Consider the following 24,789-nt stretch of genomic DNA (forward strand, 5'->3'; position numbering starts at 1 on the left):
GGCAGCACTCGGGTGGAACTTTTGCGGTGCGGGGGCCCCCTCAGCACTCCAAGCAGCTTCTGCGGCAACAGGTAGGGCAACAATCCCTGGCACCAAAGTTCGGCAGGAAATTAAAAAGAACAGGCTCCCGCGCTGCGGGAGCCCTGGCCCCTTTTTAAGCACCTCCTGGTGCACGTGACCTTGTTAGGCGACTGTACTGCCGCACAGTGTGGTGGGGGATGCAGTCCCCTTGTGTCAGGAGTCAAATGGCGGCTCTCTGCGGCACTTGGGTGGAACTTTTGTAGTGCGCCCCCTCAGCACTCCAAGCAGCTTCTGCAGCAACAGGTAGGGCAACAATCCCTGGCACCAAAGTTCGGCAGGAAATTAAAAAGAACGGGCTCCCGCGCTGCTGATGGTCAGAGTGGTTGTAATGAAGTAGAAGATGGCCTTTATAGATAAAAAGAAATCCATGCCGACCACTGTATGGCGGGAGACCATCAATGGAAAACCACAAGTCCCAAATGGAATGTGCCAAAGTCCAGTTCTACGATGTGGGAGGAATATCTCGATCTGGTGGAGGCAGGAGGAAGGTCTAAGCATGTCACATGCGTGTCACATGCTGTTCAATCTGTGTAACTTTTGTCAGGACAGATCAGCAAGGTGGATTGAAGAGTTAAGTTCTTCAAATACTGTCCTTATGCACTACCTCTGTTTCTTACTTTCGTTGCTGCATACAGTTGAGTTGTGAGGTGGTACCAGAATCTTGTGGGGGAATCTAGCCCATTCACATCTCAATGCAAGTAAGGGCCTAGCCAAGTGATTTGACATCCGTCCTCTCCTGCATCTGGTCTTGAATGAGATATGACGGACAGGCTCTGTCAAGCTCCAACTGGCCAGAAGGATGCCCCCAAGAACAGACTCCCTCAACTTCTCAGTGAAACCCCAAGGAGTCATTGGAAATGCATTCAAGACCAGACTGGCCTGACTGGGCATCAGGCATTTCCCCAGGAGGATAGTATGGTCGGGGGAGGGGCCTTGTCAGTGGGGGCCAGTTTTGTAGTAGTGCAGCAGTTTTAGAAGCACTGCAAAGTTCTTGCATACCCAGCAGTTTTTGGGCAACAATAAAATGGTCACGATAAGTCTGGTGATTAATGTGCCTGAGAGAGAGAGAAAGAGAGATGGGAGTTTTGTTTTGTGGCAGTTTTGACTCATCTAAGGTAGCGCAGAAGGTTACTATGCCTGCTGCAAAGAACATGTACCATGCATATCAAAGAACGGTATTTTATGTGCATAGCTCAGTGGGTTACTGCTTTTGTCACAGAGATAACTTTGTTGCTGCGCAGTTCTTAAGTTACAATGGTAATCTACCATAGTGAGCTATGAACTGCCATCAAGGAGCTACATGCAAACTGCATGCTACATGTTAGAAAGTTATGTATTTCCCAGTCTTTCATTATCCTGATGTTGTTAAAAAAAGCTTGTTTGGGTATAAATAAATTTTTATTATTAAAGCCAACCCTAACAACTGTATTATGTTCTGAGTTTGTGTATCTCCAGACCAAGCACTCCTAAAAAATGCCGATCAGTGTGGATGACATGTGAATCCTACACCTTGTAGTCCCATATGCCTTATGTAACATTTTCAATACACTAATTTATACACGTATGATTCATTGCCTCTGAATGCGTGTGTGTGATGAAAAGTGATCTGGCACCCTACACTGGCACGAGAGGTGCTATAAAACAAAATGAAATACATGTGAGAGAGGGGCTATGGAGAGAAAAGAGGCACTGTTGGAAAATGATAGTGAGGGAATCACTGAAGAAGCTAAACAAAGATTGTTATATCTGGGTGCACAGTAAGGTCATCATTTGCTATGCTTTAAAAGCCAATATATTTGAATAAATAATGACAAATGTGTTGTAGAATGCACCATTTTTTCCAAAGTTTCATAAGAGGAGAACCCCACTCGCTATGCACCATATGGGGGCTGGTCTGCAACCTGAAAAAATTTGAAGGGCTGCTTTGAGTTTCCAGTCCGGCCCTGAATGCATTCAGAGAGGGAGAAGAACTTGACCTTTTGGTGTAATGTCATGTTGAAAGGGTGGGCCAAGACAGAAAGTCAATTCAACACAATAGCGTTTAATATTTTTTGTTGTTGTATGTTTGCTGAAAGCAAAATATACCACTACACAGGAGTTTGGTTTTGCTGCATTTCAAGTGACTTGCTTTGATTGAGAGTGGTGTATCAATCAATCAAATTTCCTTTATTCGGTTTTTAAGATAGAAAAACCATAAAAGTTCATTATTTAAAACAATCATTATAAAAATACAGAACCCGTTACATGCTTGTCATAATAAATACATTTTAAAAACGTAGTTAATATTTAACGACTGCTAAGCGTACCATTTCCAAAGTTCAATAGTGCAAAAAAGCCAAGTTTAAAATTAGGTCAAGCATAACAGTTGAATAAACAGTAAAAGGGAAATATCCTGAAATATGTAACAATAATTCCTTCAGTGCATCTAATGGTCTATGTTTTATACAGAGTTTCAAAAATCTAGCCACATTCTTTGCAAAACACTCAGTTTCCAAATATAGAATTGCCAGGAAGGCTGGGCGACATTGTCGTAACCCCATGATCTTTAGGATTGGTGCAACCCAGTGTGTCCTTGCTTCCTGGTAGAAGCCACAGAACATAACCACATGGAATGTAGACTGTGGGGATACACCATTGCAAGGACAAAAACACAATGAGTCTGACCAGTCATTGACCTTGGGGAATGTGACCAGGCGATGGAATGTGTTCATTCTAAAACGGGTGAGCACAAACCTGTCAAATCCATTCAGTCTAAAAGTTAAATAAGGCTGGATAGTCAGAGTAGTTTGCACCGATAAAATATGCTGGGCTGAACTTTTGGCTGACTCCGTGAATAGCCGCAAATCTTCCATATGGGCCAAACTTATTTTCTTACATTTTTTTCTGGGAATCTCAATTATCAGCGGGGGGTCATGGTAGTACTTTATTAAGCCTAGGTCTGACAAAAAGTTTTTAACATACAAAAGCCAGGCTATTTTATGTGAGTTATCAAGAGCAAGGCAATCGCTCATGAGTTCCCTGTTAAAAACTAGTTATTGGCGATGACCAGATTCAGTGCCATAAAAGGAGCGGTTGGAGTTTGGCTAAGTCTATGATATATAGCAAACCCAACTCTGCGTGGCAACTGAAGGTGGAAGTGCCACGTGGAACCGCTAAGAGGTACCTCAAGAAGCTATTTTCTACCTTTTGTAGAGCCTCCACTCTTCCATGGCCCCTGACCCCAGCACCATATAGCGCCACAGTAACACATTTGGCTTGATAGATTTGTAACATTTCTACTGGTGATCTTTTACAAAGCCTATGTGCGAAGTTAACTAATGCTGTAGTGGCCCTAATAAACGACAGTTTCCTAGCCTCTATAGCCTGCCTCCAGGAGCACTTATTGTCAATTAAAATTCCAAGATAGGGGTACGCAATAGTGGTTTCCAATTTAGTATGTTCAATATAAACACTACGCGTTTTCTTATTTCGAACCCCAGCAGTCATGACAAAGGGTTTTTTGATATTAACCCTTAGATCTAGTTTGGCCATATAAGTGTAGTATCTATCAACAGCATGTTGCAGTTCTAGTAGGGTTTGTGCTACAATCACGGCGTCGTCCGCGTAAAGTAGAGCAGGAATTGGTCTTTTTCTCAAACAGGGTAGGTCCTGGCACCCCTCCAACATCGCCTGTTCTAATCCATTTGTATAAAGCGAAAATAGGAATGGGGCCAGGACACATCCCTGCCTTACCCCCATGCTCCACTTTGAAAGACGACGCCGTGAGATCACCCCCTTTTCCATACCAAACTATGGCCGTAGCGTTCGAGTACAATTCTCTCAAAAAGTTTAATAAGGCCGGGTCTATTCCCAGATTGCTCAGAACCTTCCACAATTTAGAATGGCTTACGCAGTCAAAGGCTGCTGGCAAGTCTACATAAGCCTTGTAGAAACCCCCCCCCCCTTTTGCATTAGTAGATTTAGCCATCAGTAAGGCCAGGTTAAGGGCTTGTTCTATAGTGCCCACTGCCCGCTGCATTTCTAGATACAAATATAAAATAAATTATAGTGCTTGCCCCCCTACCATTAAAGGTCTGGGTCAATGGCACCTGCGGTACTACTAGGTCATTTACTAAGATAAGTTCTAGCATAGACCAAGTTTCATTTAAGCAGTTTCCAATGGTTGTGTGGGGAAAGTGAATTAAATGGGTCCCATCCTCATTGGTCAAACCACATGATAGATCGTTATTATGCCCACACGGGGATAAATTGAAGTCTCCTCCCCAGATTATTAGCACATTTTTAGCATTCTTGTATTTAAACTCCAACAAGGTGGATCGAATCTCCTTTAAAACGGGGAGCAACTGTACGTTGTAAATGTTATTATAAAAGTTGACCAGAAGATAGTTGTCTTGTTTCTAGTTCCAAGGGAAATTATTTGATAGTTTGCCTCCAATTGAAGGGGAGCTATATCTTCGAAATCTAGAAGGTTAGATATAAACGTTATCAGACCACCTTTTGCTCTCCCTGATGTAGTAGGGATAGCAGTAGAGAAGTAGGCCTTATAACCCTCCAGGGCCATAGCATTAGTAGGCCAGGTCTCCGGTAAACAAAGTACCTTAAACTTGTTGGCAAATTTGAGCCATACATCGTTATCGATTTTGGTTCGCAGACCTGCCACGTTCCAGAATGCGATATTGACTCCTGACTCATCCCGATGTCCCCTCTCAAACGACCGAAAGTTGTCACTACCCTCAGAAAGTACAGTATTAGCCATACATGTCACCTCCCCTATACCATCTGGTCTTGTGGAACGTTCCTGGATAGAATAGGGGCTGTGGTGTTATCCAGGAGTCGAGGATAATGATCCTGGGATTTAAGGCTCTTCCCGACCATGGGAAATTGGACGGTATGAGAAGAGGATATCACGGGGGAAGAACCAGATTCACCCGTACCTTATATTTCCCTTGCTGGACATTCTTTATTTTGTTCAGTCAATCAGTTTCCTCTAAGCCCGATAAGGCACTGAACCTATTGGTTATTTGAACATTATACCGATTTCCATGATCGGGCCGTACCTATTAGTGTTTGTGTTAATGTTGGTATTATTAGCGTTGTGGCCCAGGTACAGGGGGGATAAAAGAAACCAAGCGGCAGGACGTTAATCTCACCCATGGCTACTGAATTACTGCTTCCTGCCCAGAGTAGGTCTTCACTAATTTTGGTGTTTTAAATGTAAGAACTATACAGTCACCATGAAAAATTTTACTACGGGATCCAACCCACTGCACCCTTCTTGCCATCTTAATTTCATTAAAGAGTTGGTGCGGTAATCCCGTCCTCTCGCTTAGCCAATATAATGATTTATTCCTTAATGAGACCCAGTTCTCTTTTAGTGATGGGCCTATTTTCGGGACGTTTGTTAAGACAACCACATACGGAGTCGCCTCTGGTGGCAAATGTAGGTGCTGATCTGTTAGATGTTTATCCGGGTAATCACCTTGAGGAGTAGGTCCAGAAATTAAGTTACACTGTGATTGGAGGGCAGAAAAATGTGATCGGTCAGTGATTCCTATAGGTCTAACGGTCCTATACTCATTTTTAGAGTCTGCAGTGGGTAAAGGATTTAATATACTTCTCTGTGAGTAGGAGTCTTTACCCATTGTATTTGTGCTATTTAGAGGACTGGACTGCTTCACCACGTTTGTTGTCCTAGAGTCTAGGTCTATAATATGTGGATGCCTAGTTAGTACATTATTAGCTGTATTCACAGGGCACAAATCAGGGGTTCTCAGATCTCTACTGTTAGGATGATCAGAGTTTGTTGAGATAGATTTTTCAATCAGAGTTAGTCTATCTCCCAGTTGGTCTAATCTGACTCTTAAGTAAAGATCCAGTCTTTCCACCAAGGTCGTTAAGTTCCTTATTTCAGTTAAATTATTTTTACTTTTTCTATTGGAATCTTCCTTCCCCTTGTGAGAGCCTTTTCTAGTCCCCACTTTCTTTTTCCCTTGGTGACCCTGTTTTGTAACTAAAGGCGGGGCAGACCTCGGTTGATTTTTTGTGCCATCACCCTGGCCCTGTTCACCCACTTTTTTCACATCTGGGACCGGGTTATTTTGCTTCTTCTGCGGTGGCTGCATCGAGGAGTCCAAATCACTCGATACAATCTCCTCTGGGGGCGTACTGAAAGCACCCATTTGGAATTGATTTTGTTTTTGGGGTGCCACCCAGGGGTTCTAATACCTTAGGCTGGTCTGAAACTGAAACAGAACCAGCCTCTAATGATTCCACCACAGATGATATTTGCTTATCTAATGCGCCCATGGCCCCAGTAAGATAACTTAATAAGGTTTGTTGTCTATCACCCAATGGTCGTACCGCTCCTCCTGTCTTGGGACTAGGCATCTTTCTTTTACCCATGGCCGTAGTGAAGAGATCAGCTCAGTGAGCAGGATTAATGATCTACAGTTTAAATCTTAGGTTCCTGTAGTCTTCAGTTGTTACCCAAAATATTTTCCAAGACAATTAAATGGTTCACAATTAGAAAGCTGAGGTAAGCTACCCACTCTGCTTTTAGTCTACAGTGTTAGATAGATGTTCACAAATTACCAATCACCTTCACGAAAAAACAAATAGTCGTTCCTTACTATCAGATCTTCTTGGATGCAGTCCCACCAGAGGGCTTAGAAAGTGGGCGCAGCCCAGCCTCATCCAGGCACAGACGGGCCCGCCCTTGGCCCGGGCTTTGCCCGGGTGCGTCCCGCGCCGCGGGGCTCACCAGGTCTTTTATGGGTGGCGCTGTTCTCTCGCGATAGTTCCCGCGTGACCGCACTGCCTTCTGGGGGTTGTAGTACCCCGGTAGTCCGCGGTCCGTGCGAATGGCGGTGGCAGGATGTTTAGGCACGAAGAAGGCTTCACCCCAGGGTCCCTTGGCAGCACGACAGTAAGGCAACAAAATTGCAGGAAACCAAATATTCACTCAGGGCGTTCAAGTGTTCTTTTTCCATTTGTATGTTTCAGCTTTAGGCAGCTTTTGCGGTCTATAGGTATTCATATTGTTTTCAATACATAACATACTTAGAGTGGGCTTTGGGTTAGCCAATTGCTCATGACTGGATGACGTTGCTCTATCCCAGTTTTCTTCTCCTGATTCAATAACTATTCTCAATAATCTTCTGTTTGTCCCATCCAGGATTATTTCAGCGTCATAGTGTTCAGAGTGAATGTGCTGTATCCTCCCACTGGGTCCAATAGGAACAAGCATTGGCATAGCCAACAGGTCTCGCCTTTGGGACCATATAAGTGTTTAGCCATGCAACAGTTGATAACTAAATAAAATGGTGGGCAAGTGAAGAATGTCAAAGTGGATATTTTTGTGACATATGAAACCGGCTCTCATGCACAGTTGTTCATCTAAAAAGATGTGTAACTTATGGATGCATTATAAGTATTTGCCAGAAGATTTCTCGAATTACATTCTGCAAATGTTTCTTTTGTGTAACTTTTACTCTGAGCAGTATGACGTCAGTCTTTGTGCCACTCACCCAAAGTTGGCTATTGTGCATCTAAGATTCTTTATCGGAGAGACATACACGCAAAAAATTGTACTGAACCAACGGACAGCATCGAGTCATCAGATTAAGACTGACAGGCACCAGATTTGAACGAGATAGAAAAGTGAACTTACATTTACAGTAAGAAAGCAGACAGGTGAGTAGATCTCTGCAGGAACCCCAAGTTCTGCTCAGTAGGGGGTGAATAAAAAGAGCCCAATTATTGACACATGTCCAATACGCCTGCTGTAAATGTTCTATGTTGTATCACTGGGAATTCTAAATCACATGGTCGGCCACTAGTATGGCATCTTAGCGCTTTGGGTGAACCTTCTACTGAAATAGCACTGACCGCTTCTGCTCAGGTGTTAAAATGAAGGCTTTATTCATTCATGACATGAATGCTTAGATATGGATATGTGTCTTACATAATAAAGAACATGAATCGGTCAATACGAATGAAAAGAAAGCTATGATTTTTTGCCCGTACATTACAACTCCTCCTCCGTCCATAAAGGTATTGTCTCGTTTTTATGTCTTGTGTTTTATTGATAGGTTTAACTGTGGCAGAGGCGTAACATAAAATGTCGCCCTCCCCTCTCCCTTGCGCAGAGTGTGATCACAGGCCATCGAGTCTCCGACGTCACACTGGGCAGCAGGCCCCTGTGTTACGCCCCAGCACTACAGTCCACCAAGAGAGTAGTCTAAAGATGTTGCACCTTCACTACATGATTCACACCTACAAGGATAGAAGGTCGCACCAGCTTTGTAGAGATGCCCCCCCCACCCCCATTTGACTGCACATTGGCCACAAAGCAGAAGGCACAAATTATACTCAACATGCCCATATGCGGCGGAGAGAGTCTATTCGTGTGAGTAGATTGCCGAACAAATGCCATGATGCTCGTCATGCCTAGAGAGGAGCGCAGCATATCTCTTGCCAGATGTCAAGAGGGCTCCCATTGATTCAGCCAAACAAAGAGCGCAATTGAGAAAGCACGAGTGCTTGAAAGTACAGACGTGAGAGTGGCAACGCTAATTGCAGACAGATGGCCCTTGCCCGTCGCTGCTCGCTCCTGCAAGGTGGATGCCAGCACAAGCACAAGTGCTTGAAAAGAGCTGACCGATTTCTAAAGGTCATCTCCTAAAGCAACGCATGCGCGCTGCACTAGGCTCAACCTAAAAAGGGCCCAATAGATCAGACCTTCCTGAACAGATCTTCACTGTTAAGGCCCAACCTGACCTCGGATTTCAATATTGCATAATCATCGGACCGTTTTATGCATAATTTATCCAAAGAATAATTTTAAGCAAAAAAACAATTCACTCAGGCCTGCGTCACCTCAAGTCCTGTGAACTGATTCTTTCGACTTCATATACCCCTATCGTTCAGTCTTGGATTACAATAATTCCTACCCAAAATATTACATAAGCCAAGGGCCATTGGGATTATACAGCAGGGGAGAATGGGATTATGCAGCAGGGAATGACCGAATTATGCCGAAGGGTTGAGTAGATTATGCAGCAAGAAAAGGCAAATTATGCAGCCTAAGGTGGCTAAACTTTGTGATAGTATTACGTTGCTGTGTTGTCCTTTTTACACATGGTAACACTGTCTGGACAAGAATGTCTCTTTATTAGTACCAGTATAATATTTACATATAGCAAAAAGCAATTGAAATATGGCCAGTCCACTGTTGCAAGGTGGTTTCCACTACACAGGAACATGTGTCGCCATGCTTTTAGTAATGTTTGATCCATTTGAGCTAATAAACATTATTTTTGCAAACAAAAGTCTGTACATTATGCAGCATTTGACGGATTATGAGGCAAACACGACAAATCCTTAAGTATGCCAAAATGGCCGCGGTCACAGAATCACATAATTCCAGCCGCCATGCAGAAAATAATGGAGAGGTATACCTCAAATGCCCTATTCAAAATAACTGACATAACCTTACTTAGTCCATCCCTGAATATACGCAAGATGGGGCAATTAACAAACATGTGCACATTGTTGGCTTTCAACACCCCTCCCAAATATTCTATTGCCTGCATTTGTCTTAACTGCTTTTAGTTGCTGACTCACTTATGTTCCACAAGGAGTGAGGAGGATGATACGTTGAAAACACGCACAATGCCGCTGCTGAATCCACAAGCGAACACATGGCGCAGAGGATGGAATGTTACAGCGCAAGGAGTCTCGTCAACTGAAGTGAAGTCATATTGCTATAAATTAGGGAAAAAAATAATAGTATTTGAAACACAGACAGGTGTGAGTCTCTTAAGCTCCAGTAAGAATGCACATATCAAAACATTTGTGCTACATTTATGGTCGAGTAAACTGCATTAAATCATTGTACCTTCTTAGTAACTGTGACACAAACACTGGGAAGATGCACAGGAATTAATAACCATTTGCAAGCGCTTCTGTGGAGCTTTGAACAGAAGTATATGGCTGACAGCCAAGCGATATACTGTGAGCTGATCACTGTCCCCAAATACAAGTAAATAACCTCCTAGACTATTTCCAGTCTGGATTCAGACAAGATTGTAGCACAGAAACTGCTGTTCTAGGAATTCTGGACGATTCACTCAGCTTCCTCAACTCCAGTCTACTTGTACTACTGGACCTAGCAGCTGTCTTTAATACAATCAATTACTACTCTCTGATTAACAGCCTGAAGGATTGCATAGGCATCGAAGGGCAAGTCCTAAAGTGGTTTGTTGCTTATCAATCTTACCATACTCAAAGGATGAAAATAGAAAGCTCCATCTCATGCAAAACCATCCTAGTCACTGGAACTCACTTGGTAGGCCCACCTGAGGGCAATTACCTATTAGGATGCCGAGGGGAAAAGAGTGAGTGTTAATGCTTCTGTAGACTGTTAGCAAGCCTCTGATGAAAGAGCAGGAGCTTTGAAACGCGTCAGGCTATAGAAAATGTTTGTAATGAAATGCCGGTTTGAAAGTAAAGTTTCTGATAAAAAATCCTTCATCTGAGTGCATCTTTAATTTTGGACAACAACTTGCAAATATATATATATTCACTGAAAAAAACATCGGTTTCAGGGCTGTTATAGTTAGCTGGACATTTCACTCGAACAAAACCATTGAAATTCCTCCGTTATAGTTAGTTCTGCCAACTATAACTCGCACGCCCGCAATCCACTGCGGATGATGTCACATATTACATCATTCATGACATGGTCAGTGATATCACTGATGACATCACTGATGACATCATCCAGTGAATGTGGTTTGGTTCGTTATTTAAATATGTGTTATATATATATATATAGCAATCTGCATTGAAGAATGAGTGGATATATAAATATAAATATTTAGTAGCAGTGTGATTGACTGTTTACTTGACTAATTTATAGTGTCCACTAAATATATTGGATAGTGACTAAACTGTGAATATCTGTCATGTCATGAATGATGTAATATGTGACATCATCAGCAGTGGATTGCAGGCGGGCGAGTTATAGTTAGCAGAAGTTCAATGGCTTTGTACGAGTGAAATGTCCAGCTAACTAGAACAGCCCTGACACCTATGGTTTTTTCAGTGAATTTTTAAGGTTTTTTAAATGCTAATTCCTAACTATAACATGCCTGAAACCTATGTTTTTTTCAGTGAATTTCGAAGGTTTTTTAAATTTAATAATAGTTATATGTATTTTTTATACTGATTTTCTACTGTTTTTTTAACTGTTTATTTTTACATATGTTATTTTTTAAATTACATTGTATATTTTTATTATAAATGGAAATAAAAATGTTTTTTTAAAATATTGAAACTGAAATATTGTTTTTTTCTGTTGAATGTATAATTGCAGAACCATAAGTGTGTTGGTTAGTTAGGGACTGCATGCATAGTGGACAGGGGTTTGAAGCAGTCCATGTGCTAAGGCCTGGCTCAGGGCATGAGTACTTGGGTATTGACTGAATGATTAGAGTACTGCAAGGAGAGTGCCTGGGTGAATTTATAAGTGTTTGGCTTTTGGTGCAGTGAATGGATTAGTACAGGGTGCTGAATGGGTCACTAGAGGAGTGCAAGAGGAGTGACAGGGTGTTTCCTGGAAGTGTATGGATACTGACTGGGGAATTGAAGGTGTGAAAGGAAAGTGTGTAGGTGGTTAGAGGACTGCATGCATAGTGGATAGGTGTTTGAAGCAGTCCATATGCTAGGGCCTGGCTCAGTGCATGAGCACTTGGGTACTGACTGAATGACTAGAGTACTGCAAGGAGAGTGCCTGGGTGAATTTATAAGTGGTTGGGTTTTGGCGCAGTGAATGGTTAGTCAATGGTGCTGAATGGATCACTACAGGAGTGCAAGAGGAGTGACAGGGTGTTTGCTGGAAGTGTATGGATACTGACTGGAGAATTGAAAGTGTGAAAGACAAGTGTGTAGGTGGTTAGAGGACTGCATGCATAGTGGATAGTGGATAGGCGTTTGAAGCAGTCCATGTGCTAAGGACTGGCTCAGTGCATGAGTACTTGGGTAATGAATGAATGATTAGAGTACTGCAAGGAGAGTGCCTGGATGAATTTATAAATGTTTGGGTTTTGGTGCAGTTTTTAAAAAAAAAATCAGATGGGTACTGGTGGTAACTGACTTTGACTAACCAGTCCTAGAGCCAGTGCTATGCTAAAAGACACTTAGAATACAGTTAAACACCTACATACACTAGGGAACATTATACGTTGGGGTACCCCTGTGATTAGAATTACCTCATCTGTAAGCCCCTAGTACATAATAGGGCAGGGTGATTAAAACTACCTCTTAAAACGCGCCACAGGGCGCGTTTGCACACTGGTGAAGGGAGGGGGGCCGAGCTGAAGTGTGAAAACACGCCTTGTGGCCGTTTTAATTTGGGGGATAAAGGCCCTTTGAATCCTGAGTGTCCCTTGTGTCCTACTAGCCCACCAGGTATCTCCAGTTAGGGCCACTGAGCTGTGTTGCAGAGAGGTGTAAAAAGTGGAACAGCCTGGACCACCTCTCTGCAACGCAGCGCAGTGGCGCTTACTGGAAGCACCTGGTGGACTAGTTGGTCCCCAGGGTCCCTCAGGATTGAAGGGGAATTATTTCCCCATCTTGAAACCCGCCACAGGGCATGTTTGTACACGTCACCTCAGGCCCCATCCCCTCCCTTCACCACTGTGTAAACGCGCACTGTGTTTGTTTTAATTTGGGAGATTAAGTCCCCTTGAATCCTGAGTGTCCCTAGGGTCCAAGTAGACCACTAGGTACCTCCAGTAAGCGCCACAGAGCTGCGTTGCAGAGAGGTGTAAAAAAGGGACACGGCCTAGGCCACCTCTGTGAAACACATCTCAGTGGCGCTTACTGGAAGCACCTGGTGGGCTAGTTGGCCCCCTGGGGCTCTCAGGATTTCAGGGGAATTATTTCCCCAACTTAAAACGCACAACAGGACGTGTTTTCACACGTCACCTCAGGCCCCATCCCCTCCCTTCACCACTGTGTAAATGCGCCCTGTGGCCGTTTTAAGTTGGGAGATTAAGTCCCCTTGAATCCTGAGGGTCTCTAGGGTCAAACTAGCCCACTAGGTATCTCCAGTAAGCGCCGTTGCAGAGAGGTGTAAAAAGGGGCACAGACTGCAACACCTCTCGGGAACGCAGCACAGTGGCACTTACTGGAAGCACCTGGTGGGCTAGTTGGCCCCCAGGGTCCCTAAGGATTGAATGGGATTATTTCCCCAACTTAAAACATGCAACAGGGTGTGTTTGCACACGTCACCCCAGGCTCCGTCCCCTCCCTTCACCACTGTGCAAACGCGCCCTCTGGCCGTTCTAAGTTGAGAGATTAAGTCCCCTTGAATCTTAAGGGTCCCTAGGGTCAAACTAGCCCACTAGGTACCTCCAGTAAGCGCCACAGAGCTGTGTTCCAGAGAGGTGTAAAAAGGGGCGTGGCCTCTGAACACCTGTCTGCAACGCAGCTCCCTGGCGCATACTGGAGATACCTGATGGGCTAGTTGGCCCTCAGGGACCATCAGTATTGAAAGAGTTAATCCTCCTACTTGAAACGCGCCACGTTTGCACAGTGGTGAAGGAAAGGGGCGTGGCCTGAGGTGACGTGTGCAAACACACCGTGTGGCGCGCTTTACATTGGGGAATTAATTCCTCCTCAATCCTGAGGGTCCCTGGGGGCCAACTAACCCACCATGTACCTTCAGGATGCGCTAGAGAGCTGCGTTGCAAACTGCAACGCAGATCCATGGGGCTTACTGGAGGTACCTAGTGTGCTGGTTGGCACCCAGAAACCCTCAGGATTGAAGAGGAATTAATTCCCCAACTTAAAGAGCGCCACAGGGTGTGTTTACACACATGTCAACTCAGGCCCCCCACCTCCCTTCACCACTGTGCAAACGCGCCCGTGGCGCATTTTAAGTTAGAGAATTAACTCCCCTTGATTACTGAGGGTCCCTGGGGTGTAACTAGCCCACCAGCTACCTCCAGTAAGCGCCACAGAGCTGTGTTGCAGAGAAGCGTAAAAAGGGGCGTGGCCTCAGAACACCTCTCTGCAAAGCAGCCCCCTGGTGCATACTGGAGGTTCCTGGTAGGCTAGTTGGCCCCTAGGGACCCCCAGTATTCAAGGGGAATTTGTTCCCCTTCTGCAAATTCGCCAGGGGGCCAGTTTGCAGAGTGCTGAAAGGAGGGGGCGTTGCCTCCGGCGCGGTGCCGGTCTTTTTTAAATTTTAAGAATGGGGGCTGTGTGGGCCCCCCTTCTTTCCCTAATATTCTTGGCCCTGGGGACCCCATCCCCCAGGGCCTGACCCCCCCCTTTTTTTCTAAACATTTCAGGAAGGGGGACCCTATCGCCCGGGGCATGGCCTTTTTGTTGTTTTTTTAAAGAGTTTTGGAAGGGGGCTGCGTGCCCCCCCCTCCTCTGGTCACTAATGGCCCCGGGGACCCCATCCCTCGGGCCGGCCTTTCTTATTTTAAAAAAATGTTTTAAAAACATTTTGGGGACGCGGCCACGTGGCCCCCACCCGGGCCACTTGCAGTCCCGGGGACCCCATCCGCCCAGGGCAGGCCCTCTCCGTTGAGGGTCCGTGGGGGGGTCCCTAATCACCCCACGGTCCCGCCGGCTCCCCGCGTCCTTCGGGAGCCGGCATTGCTTATCCACACGGGGAGCTGTTAAGATGCAGCTCCCGTGTGGAAAAGCAATTTGGGTTTGAATTTTGAAAGAGAGAGCAGGTTTCACTTCTCCCTCTTTCAAAATTCAAACTAAGTTTGCTATGTCAGGGCGGGAGCCGCAAGGCTCCTGCCATAGCAAACTACAGTGTCCCGGGGTGGACACTGCAGGAGCCGGCACTGGGGGTGGCGGTCCCCAGGGCCATCAGAGGCTCCAAGAGGGGGGCTGCTTGGCCCCCCTCCCACAATCTACAGAGCCCAGAGGGGTGGTGGTCCCCGGGGCTGACGGGTCCAGCATGGACCCCCCAAATTAAATATTTAGAGCACTGGAGAGGTGGCGATCCCCGGGCGTGTTTAAAAAAATAAATAAAGCTCCGGTGGTGGTGGTCACGGGGCCGCGTTGATTAATTTCTTAAAGCCCCGGGGGGCGTTCCCGGGGTTGGGGGGCCTAAGAGCCCTCCCACCTAATTTGAAGAAGCCCCGGGGGTGGCGGTCCCCTGGGCTGGGGGCCTGTGAGCCCCCCACACCTAATTTAAAGAAGCCCTGGGGTGTGGCGGTCCCCGCGGCTGAGGGGGCCTGAGAGACCCCCACTAATTTAAAGAAGCACCTGGGGTGGCGGTCCCCGGGGCTGTGGGGGGCCGTGAGCCCCTACCTATATCATGATGAAGCCCCGGGGGTTGGCCGTCCCCGGGGCTTGGGGGGCCTTTGAGCCCCCCCATCCATTACTTTAAAAAGCCCCGAGGTTCTACCAAGGCACAAGTTGGCTGCCAACACTTCCTGGTTCGGAGTGTTGACAGCCTATTAGCATACAGCTCATGCTCGGCAGGGTGCGCGGATCCAGCGCCGCCATAGATGTATATGTGATTTTAATTTTGATTTTCTCAGGAACTACTGAGCGGATTTACACCATTTAACCAAAAGGCACAACTCTGAACCAAGGACTACCTTTTTGACAAATTTGGTGTAATTTCGTTCAGCAGTTTGGGCTGTAGCTGCGACTAAAGGTTCCTATGGAAAATTGCATGGGTAAAACACGTTTTGGGACCCCCCTTTTTTCTCTGCCCCACTTGACTAAATCCTCGAGACTTTCAGGATAGGAGCGGACCAGAGTGCCCCACCAGTTTTGAAAATTTCGCGAAGATTCGTCAACCGGCGCCAAAGTTATTCAAAATAGAATGTTGCGGATTTCCAATAGATAATAGGTCCTAACTATAACTACCTACTGGCGACTGCCAGCAGGTAATATATACACATCCATGTATGTATGTATGTATGTATGTATGTATGTATATATATATATATATATATATATATATATATATATATACACACATCCATATATATGTATCTATATACATCCATGTATATATATACAACCATATTACCTACTGGCGGTCGCAAGTAGGTAGTTACTGTTAGGATTTTTTTCAATGCAAAATCTCAAAATTCTATTTGGAATAACGCACAAGTTACTACTTGTGTAACGATATATCTGTAAGAGACATTAGTTAGTGATAGATTCCTTACCTTAGAATATCCCCAGGCGTCAGACTGGATCCGGAAATTTTTGCGTAGCAATACCCCTGCGCGCTGGTAGGCGTCGTCTGCGGCTCCGCGTCCGTCGTCGGCGTCGTGAGCGCCGGGATGACGTCGTCGGAGTATTTAGACGGCGCCCATGCGCGCTGACGTCAGTTCTGATAACACAGCTTTTCCGCGCCAGATACGCAGAGCCATGATAGAACTAACACTGGTACCATGAAACTAGGGCCCTGAAAGGGGATGACCTTAACCCTAGATATCGGTTCGCAGAACGGGGAGGATGGGTGGGCGGTAAGGAATCTATCACTAACTAATGTCTCTTACAGATATATCGTTACACAAGTAGTAACTTGTGCATCTGAAAGAGACACGTTAGTGATAGATTCCTTACCTTAGAATAGATACCCCAGCAATACCAACCCCGGTGGTGGGTCTGCGAACCAATATCACACCAGAAAGTCCTGGAGGACGGAACGGCCAAAGAAGCCATCCCTCCGGACTTGACTGTCCAGGCAGTAGTGTCTTGCGAACGTGTGCAGCGAGGCCCACGTGGCTGCCTGACAGATGTCCTGCAGGGGGACACCGCGACCCAGGGCAGTTGTCGTTGCCGTGGCCCGAGTGGAGTGAGCCCGCAATCCAGCCGGGGGCTCCTTCCTTGCCATGGAGTAACATGCTTGGATACACAAGATGATCCACCTGGAGATGGTCCTCTTGTGTACAGCCTTTCCCTTCTTCGCGCCCACGTAACCAACGAAGAGTTGGTCATCCACCCGGAATTGGCGTGTGCGATGTAGGTAGTAGGAGAGCGCACGTTTTGGATCCAGACGGTGGAGCCTCTCCTCCTCTTTCGAGGGATGCGGAGGCGGAAAGAAGGTGGGCAAAGTGATGGACTGCCCGATGTGGAAGGCCGTGACAACCTTGGGCAGAAAGGAAGGTCGTGTACGCAACACCACCTTATCAGGATGAACAGACAGGAAAGGTGGGGAAGACCAAAGAGCCTGGAGCTCACTCACCCTCCTGGCAGAGGTGATGGCAACCAGGAAGGCCGTCTTCAGAGTAAGGAGGCGAAGAGGGCAGTTATGAAGTGGCTCAAAGGGAGCACACATCAGATAGGCGAGAACCAGATTCAAGTCCCACTGGGGCATCACGAAGGGAACAGGAGGAAACATGTGCGTGATGCCCTTCAGAAATCTACTCACAATAGGGGACTTGAATAAAGAAGGCTGGTCTGGTAGCCTCAAGAAGGCCGAAAGAGCAGAAAGGTACCCTTTAAGAGTGCCCAGAGCAGAGCCCTGCTGGGCAAGGGAAAGAAGAAAGAGCAGCACTTCCGAAAGGGGTGCAGAGAGGGGATCCACAGCCTTTGCTGCGCACCATGCCACAAATCTGTTCCACCGGCAGGCGTATACCGACTTAGTGGAGGGACGCCTGGCTGCCAGAATGATGTCACAGACTTCGGGAGGCAAGTCAAATGGCCTCAACTGCCGCCGCTCAATCTCCAAGCTTGTAGGTGGAGACTGGACAGGTTCGGGTGCAGGACCGTCCCCTGCTGCTGCGACAGAAGGTCCTCCCGAAGAGGCAGACGAATCGGGGGATCGACTGACATGCTGAGTAGCTCGGGATACCAGTATCTTCGTGCCCAGTCCGGAGCCACAAGGACGACCTGGGCCCGGTCGCGCCTGATCTTCTTCAGCACTCTGGGCAGAAGTGGTATAGGCGGAAAGGCGTACAATAGACCGCAGCTCCACTCGCGACGAAAAGCGTCTCCGAGCGAGTGCCGCCTTGGAAACTCCAACGCGCAGAACTGCTGACATTGCGCGTTCTCTTCTGTGGCGAATAGATCTAACCAAGGCTCTCCCCACTGTCGAAAGAGACCTTGCGCCACGTCCGAGTTCAGACGCCATTCGTGATCCATCATGCACCGGCGGCTGAGTTCGTCCGCCCTGGCATTCAGAGAGCCTGCCAGGTGTTGAACCACCAGGGTCACGCCCTGATGTTCCAGCCACTGCCAGAGGCGCAGAGCCTCCTGGCAAAGGGTCCACGACCCCACACCGCCCTGTTTGTTGCAGTACCACATGGCGGTGGTGTTGTCGGTGAACACTTGCACCACGCTCCCCCTGACAGAGGGGAGGAATGCCTTCAGTGCAAGACGAATCGCCCGCAGCTCCAGAAGGTTGATGTGGAGCCGGGACTCCGCCGGAGACCAGAGGCCTCTGATCTCCGCCTCTCCCATGTGGCCCCCCCAGCCCTGGAGGGACGCGTCCGTCACAACTACGTGCTCCGGCTGGGGTAGGGAGAGGGGTCTGCCACTGACCCATTCGCGGTCCGTGAGCCACCACTGCAGTTGTTTCGCAGTGCCCTCCGAGATCAGGACATGATCGGACAGGTTGCCCTGATGCTGGGCCCACTGAAACTTCAGGTCCCACTGCAGAGCCCGCATCCGCCACCTGGCGTGACGCACCAGAAGGATGCAGGAGGCCATCAGTCCCAGAAGCCGCAGCGTCAACCTGACCGAGACCCATAACGGTCTGAAGACAGGAATCAGAGCCTGAATATCCCGGACCCGCTGCTCGGGTGGGTAAACCCGAAACTGCGCCGAGTCGAGAACCGCTCCGATGAAAAGGAGCTGCTGAGAGGGACACAGGTGTGACTTCGGCACATTGATGGAGAACCCCAGCAAGTGCAGGAGGTCGGCCGTAGTCTGGAGGTGGCTGACGACTGTCTGGGGCGAGCCCGCCTTCAACAACCAGTCGTCGAGGTAGGGGAAGACTGATACCCCCTGCCTGCGCAGATGGGCTGCGACCACCGCCATCACCTTCGTGAACACCCGTGGGGCGCTGGTAAGGCCGAAGGGGAGCACGGTAAACTGAAAGTGCTCGAGGCCTACCGTGAACCGTAGGTAACGCCGGTGGGCCGGCAGGACGGGGATGTGGAAATAGGCGTCCTGCAAGTCCAACGCTACCATCCAGTCTCCTGGGTCCAGGGCAGCCAGGACCTGAGCCAAAGTGAGCATCTTGAACTTCTCCGTCCGGAGGAAGCCGTTGACGTTCCGTAGATCCAAGATAGGGCGTAGGCCCCCTTTGCCCTTCTTGGGCACCTGAAAGTAGTGGGAGTAGCAACCACGTCCTACTTCTGGCCCAGGAACGCGCTCGATGGCCCTCTTGGCCAAGAGGGCCAAAACCTCCTCTTGCAGAAGTTGCAAGTGATCCCCCGACACACGGTGGTATTGAGGTGGCATGGATGGAGGGGAAGACTCGAAGGGGAGGGAGAACCCCCTTCGGACAATTTGCAGCACCCACCTGTCCGAAGTGACTGTATGCCAGTGGGAGAGGTGATGGCGAACCCTGCCTCCCACAGGCGTCACATGGGCCTGAAAACTCGGACTAGGAAGGTTTTGAGGCGGGGGCTGCTGAGGGAGGTGTGGACTGGCCTCGCCGTTGGCCCCGACCACCGCCACGGCGGTTCCCACGGCCGCCACCGCGTTGCTGAGTATTCTGCGGTGCGTGGCTGACGGTCCGTGGTGGGGCGCCCCTTCCGTGGCCACGAAAGGAGCGAAAGGCACCCGATTGCTGGCGTGGGGCCGTAAGGCCCAAGGACTTGGCCGTGGCCCTGGAGTCCTTGAAACGTTCCAGCGCATGGTCTGCCTTGTCGCCGAAGAGGCGACGGCCATCAAACGGCATGTCCAGGAGGGTGGCCTGGACATCTGCCGAGAAGTTGGCGGACCTCAACCAGGCGTGGCGTCGAACCGCCACCGTCGTTGCCATCGCCCTGCCCAGTGAGTCCGTGGTATCCAGCCCACACCGGATAGAGAAACGTGCCGCATCTCGGCCGTCCGCAAGGGTTTGGCTGAGTTTAGCCCTGACCTCCTCAGGGCATTGTGGCAGCACCTCCGCAACCGTGTCCCACAGGGTGTGGGTGTAGCGGCCCAAGAGACAGTTGGTGTTCACAGACCGTAGCCCCAGGCTCACAGACGAGAAGACCTTCTTCCCGAACTGCTCATATCTCTTGGATTCCCTGTCGGGCGGGGCCGACGGGAATGCGGATTGGGAGTTAGAGGCCTGGATGACCAGGCTCTCGGGGGTGGGATGGGTGGACAAAAAGCATGGGTCGCCCGGTGCCGGGCGGTAGCGTCTGGCCACGTTCCTGTCCACAGGGGGGCCTGTGGCGGGCTTGGACCAAGTGCCCAGCAGAACGTCACACAAGGCCTCATTGAACGGCAGAAGGGGCTCCGTGGAACCGGACTGCTGTTTGAGGACCTCAGTGAGGAGATTAGTCCTCACGGCCGCGACGGGGAGCTGAAGGTTTAAGGCCTTAGCTGCCTTCGTCAACACTACACTGTAAGCAGAACCCGCCTCCGAAGCCACAGTCGGGGGCGACGTAAATCCAGTGTCTGGCGAGGTGTCAATACCACTGGCCTCCCCAAGCTCATATGTCCAGTCCTGATGCGACTGGCAATCACGTGCCAGAGGGTCCTCGGACCCCTCCCATTGCTCCTCGTCACCTGGCTCCTGGAGACCAGGATTAACAGCCAGGGCCTCCTCGTGGAGATAGAAGTCTCCGAAGGCCGACGGAATCGGCGCCCAGCGGCGCCCCTCCGACACCTGAGTAGGACCGTAAGAAGCATTGGGGTCGGCAACCACATCGGCTGCCGGGGACGACACCTGAAGGGACGGCGCCGGTGAGGTCGTAGGGTCGACCGGCGAGGTCCCGGATCCGGAGCCGGATCCAGCGAGGTCGCGCGGCGCCGGGACCGAAGTCGCCAGCGGCGCCGGGCCCGAAGTACCCGACGTCGTCGGGGCCGAAGCGCCCGACCCGGAAGGACCTCCAGACGGAACCGATCGGCCCGAAGGCGCCACGGGAACCGACTGAGGAGGGAGGGCCCTCATGGCCATGAGGTACCTCTCGACCTCCTCCTGCGACGCGCCGTGCCCAGGGACCCGAAGGTGTGGGGCAGGCGGCGACGCTTGCGACTCCCGCGGAGCCGCGTGGGCGGTGTCGCCCGAGTCCCCGGCCGCATCGAGCGAGCGTCGGGGCGGGTCGGAGGATCGATGGTGTCGCTCCGACCTCTCATGCCTCTTACCTGAGGACTTGGAACCAGACGATCGGTGTCCACTCCCGGAACGTCGATGACTCCGACCTCGCGACCTGTCCCTCGACCTCCCGTGGGACCGGGACCTGGAGCGGCGCGGGGCCGAGTGCCTCAGCTCGAGACGCTTGCGGGACCGCTCCCGCCTAGCCTTCGACGTCAGAGCCCGGCAGTCGACGCAAGTCCGATCGTCGTGGTCGAGGCCTAAGCACTTCAGGCACCGGCGATGGGGGTCCGTGACCGACATGAGTCGGCCGCACTTCGAGCAAGGCTTGAACCCGGGCATCCCTGGCACCGATAGTCGAGAATCGACTAAATAGAGGATCAAAAAGATCAAAAAGTTTTCAGTCAAAAAGTGACTGGGGGTAGAGCTTCTTCCGGATCTGCGCTAGCTGGCGCGGAAAAAAGAAGAACTGACGTCAGCGCGCATGGGCGCCGTCTAAATACTCCGACGACGTCATCCTGGCGCTCACGACGCCGACGACGGACGCGGAGCCGCAGACGACGCCTACCAGCGCGCAGGGGTATTGCTACGCAAAAATTTACGGATCCAGTCTGACGCCTGGGGATATTCTAAGGTAAGGAATCTATCACCAACGTGTCTCTTTCAGATTTTGGCGCCAGTTGAAGAATCTGCCTGAAAATTTCCTCAAATTTGCCTCGCGGAGCTCCGGTCCTTCCTTGAAAGTTTGGGGGGGGATTCGTCAAGCGGGGGCCGAGATAAAAGGGGGGTCCCAAAACGTGTTTTCTCCATGTTAATTTCCATAGGGCGGTCAAACTCACTTTTAGCCCGAACGGCTGAATGGATTTCCACCAAACTTGGCAAAACTGTACGGACTGGTAGCCCGATGTGCCTTTGCTATATCTCAAGATATGTGCTCCAGTGGAATTTGAGTAATTTAGGTTCAAAGAAAATATATATATTTATGGCCGCGCCCCGGTACGCGCACCGGGGAGCGCAGCGGGCGCGACACGCGAGGTGCGCATGGAAAGCTGATTGGCTCTCGGGTGTCTGTAAACATTCGAAACAGTCCGGACCGGCCGCCATCTTGTGTCTCGGTAGGATAGAGACACAAGAGGTGGATAAAAAAAGGGGGAAATGACCATAAGGTGGCAGGGTAGACCCCCCCTGACCCCCTAGTTTTGATGTGGGGGCTATAAAAGGGCCCCGCGGTGCAAAAATATATATTTTTTTTTTTTATTTGTGCGGGGGGAGCGCCCGGTACGCGCACCGGACAGAGTTTTAAAAAAAGGAAGCCTTTTTTTATAAATTGGAGGTAGTTCTAAAAAGAACTGTTTTTTTTCTTCTTTTTGTTGTTTTATATTTTTTTAGTGTTTTTGGAACATTTTGTACTTTTTTTGGCTTTTATGAACTATTTTATTTTTTTTTGTTATTTTTATGGGGAGAAACGAAAAAACAGGGAATTAAAAATGGCTCAACTGGAGCAAAAAAAAAAATAAGAAAAAATTAGGGTTTTTTGGGGCATTTGTGGTTGTCCCCAGCAAGGACGATGAGCTTTATGCTCAGTTCACCATAGGAGATGGTCTTACCACAATGAATGCATGTTATTCGGAAATCCCCAAACCGTGGCGAATGCAAGGGATCGTCTCCCTTGCCTCTGGTCCCGATGGACTGGGTTGCTTTCTTTTGGATGTGGTGCTTGAAGATTGGGGAGGGTTACTGGCCAGTTCCCTCATCTCTGCAGCAGAATAGTTAATCGGATGCCTGCGCTGCATGTGGCGAATCATGGTGGTGTTTCCAAAAGAGTATTTTTTATTAGGGTTCCCCCTTGAAAGTTCCATGCCACAGATTAGGCAAGTCACCTTGGCCGCATTGACTTTTTTCTTGCCCTCTGGGATCGAAAAAAACTCCCATACAATGTGTGGTCTTGGCTGGTATGGGGTATTGTGTTCTTGCAGCCATCTTCTCCTCCCCTCCTCCTCCTCCTCCTCCTCTTGTTGACCACCAATGTAATCTTGTGGTGGTCCTCTTGGTGGTTGTGGTGGTGGTGGTGGTGGTGGTGCAGATGCTCCAGCGGCTGCTGCTACTGTAGCCATTTCAAAGTACAAAATATACCTCAAAGATTGCAAAACAGGTCTTCCTAAGTCAAAAGACAAAGTCAGAATAAGGAAAAAAGGTGGGGTCTTTCATCATTTGGAAAAAAAAAAAGGCCTGAACCAATGAGAAGTGTTATTTTCAGGTCACAAAACCAGGGATTTCATCATTATGAAACCAAAACTGTTCTGCACCAATAAAAAGTGTTATTTTCAGGTCACATGACCAACGCGCTTACGTGGCGCGCCCCCGGGTGCGCCCGGGGGCGCGTCGCGTAAGCGCGTCGGATGTTTACGATGCGCGATCGTATTCGCTCGAGTACTTCCGGGTGCGCTTACGCCATTTTATTTATTTATTTCGAGATTTCTAAAGCGCATAGCTGCCCGTAAGCGTCCCAGCGCTGACCCATTACTGATGAGATAAGAAAGAGGGATGCTCACGGGAACAGCCATGTCTTCAGTGCTTTTCGAAATACTAGCAGATTGGGTTGTGCACGAAGGTCGGAGGGCAGAGAGTTCCACAACTTGGGCGCATTGTACGAAAAACAGCGGCCTCCTGTTTGTGCTCTATTGATCTTGGGAACTCGTGTGAGATGAGCGTTAGAGGATCGGAGGGGTCTGGAGGTGATATAAGGAGTGACCAGATCTTGGAGTATGGGGGGGCTTTTCAATTGAGAATTTTGTGCGTAAGGCAAAGCGCCTTAAACTGCACTCTTTCTATGATGGGTAGCCAATGTAGTTCGCGGATAGCTGGTTTGGCCGAGCAACGGGTCTTAGTGTTGGTCAAAATCCTAGCAGCGGCGTTTTGTACTACTTGTAATTTAGTTGTAACCTTCTGGGGAGCACCCAGGTACAGTGCGTTGCCGTAGTCCAGCCTTGAAAGGACCAGACCTTGGATTAAGAGTTTCCTTGATTGAAAAGGGAGCAATGGCAGGATTTTTCTGGTGGACCGAAGGAGACCGAAGCAAACTCCAGCCGTTTTCCTGGCTTGGGTTTGCATGGTAAGGTTTTTATCAAGCCATAGACCGAGGCTTTTAAACTCAGGCTTGGGAGTTGGAGGTTTACCCATGCAAGGGGGCCAGAGGGAGTCATGAGTGATGTAATATGTGACGTCATCAGCAGTGCATTGCAGGCTCGCAAGTTATAGTGAGTCCAACTACCTATAACGTGGGAATTTCAATGGTTTTATGTCAGTAAAATTTCCAGCTAACTATAACTGGTGTGAAACCTATGGTTTTTTCAGTGAATATATATATATATATATACACACACACACACACACGCACAATATATATATATATATATATATATATATATATATATATATATATATATATA

General features: G+C 48.7%; 1 protein-coding gene across 1 annotated transcript in view; it reads right to left on the reverse strand.

The window, feature by feature from the left end:
* Positions 1 to 24,789, reverse strand: part of WDR90 (WD repeat domain 90) — a 1,374,469-nt gene that overhangs the window by 858,898 nt on the left and 490,782 nt on the right. The window contains exon 20 of the mRNA XM_086941318.1: positions 9,706 to 9,845. Coding sequence (XP_086797444.1) covers positions 9,706 to 9,845 — 140 coding nt within the window. The remainder of the gene's footprint in view (positions 1 to 9,705; positions 9,846 to 24,789) is intronic.

The sequence above is a fragment of the Lissotriton vulgaris genome, chromosome 10 (genome assembly GCF_964263255.1).
Source record: "Lissotriton vulgaris chromosome 10, aLisVul1.2, whole genome shotgun sequence".
In the NCBI taxonomy this organism is placed as follows: Eukaryota; Metazoa; Chordata; class Amphibia; order Caudata; family Salamandridae; genus Lissotriton; species Lissotriton vulgaris.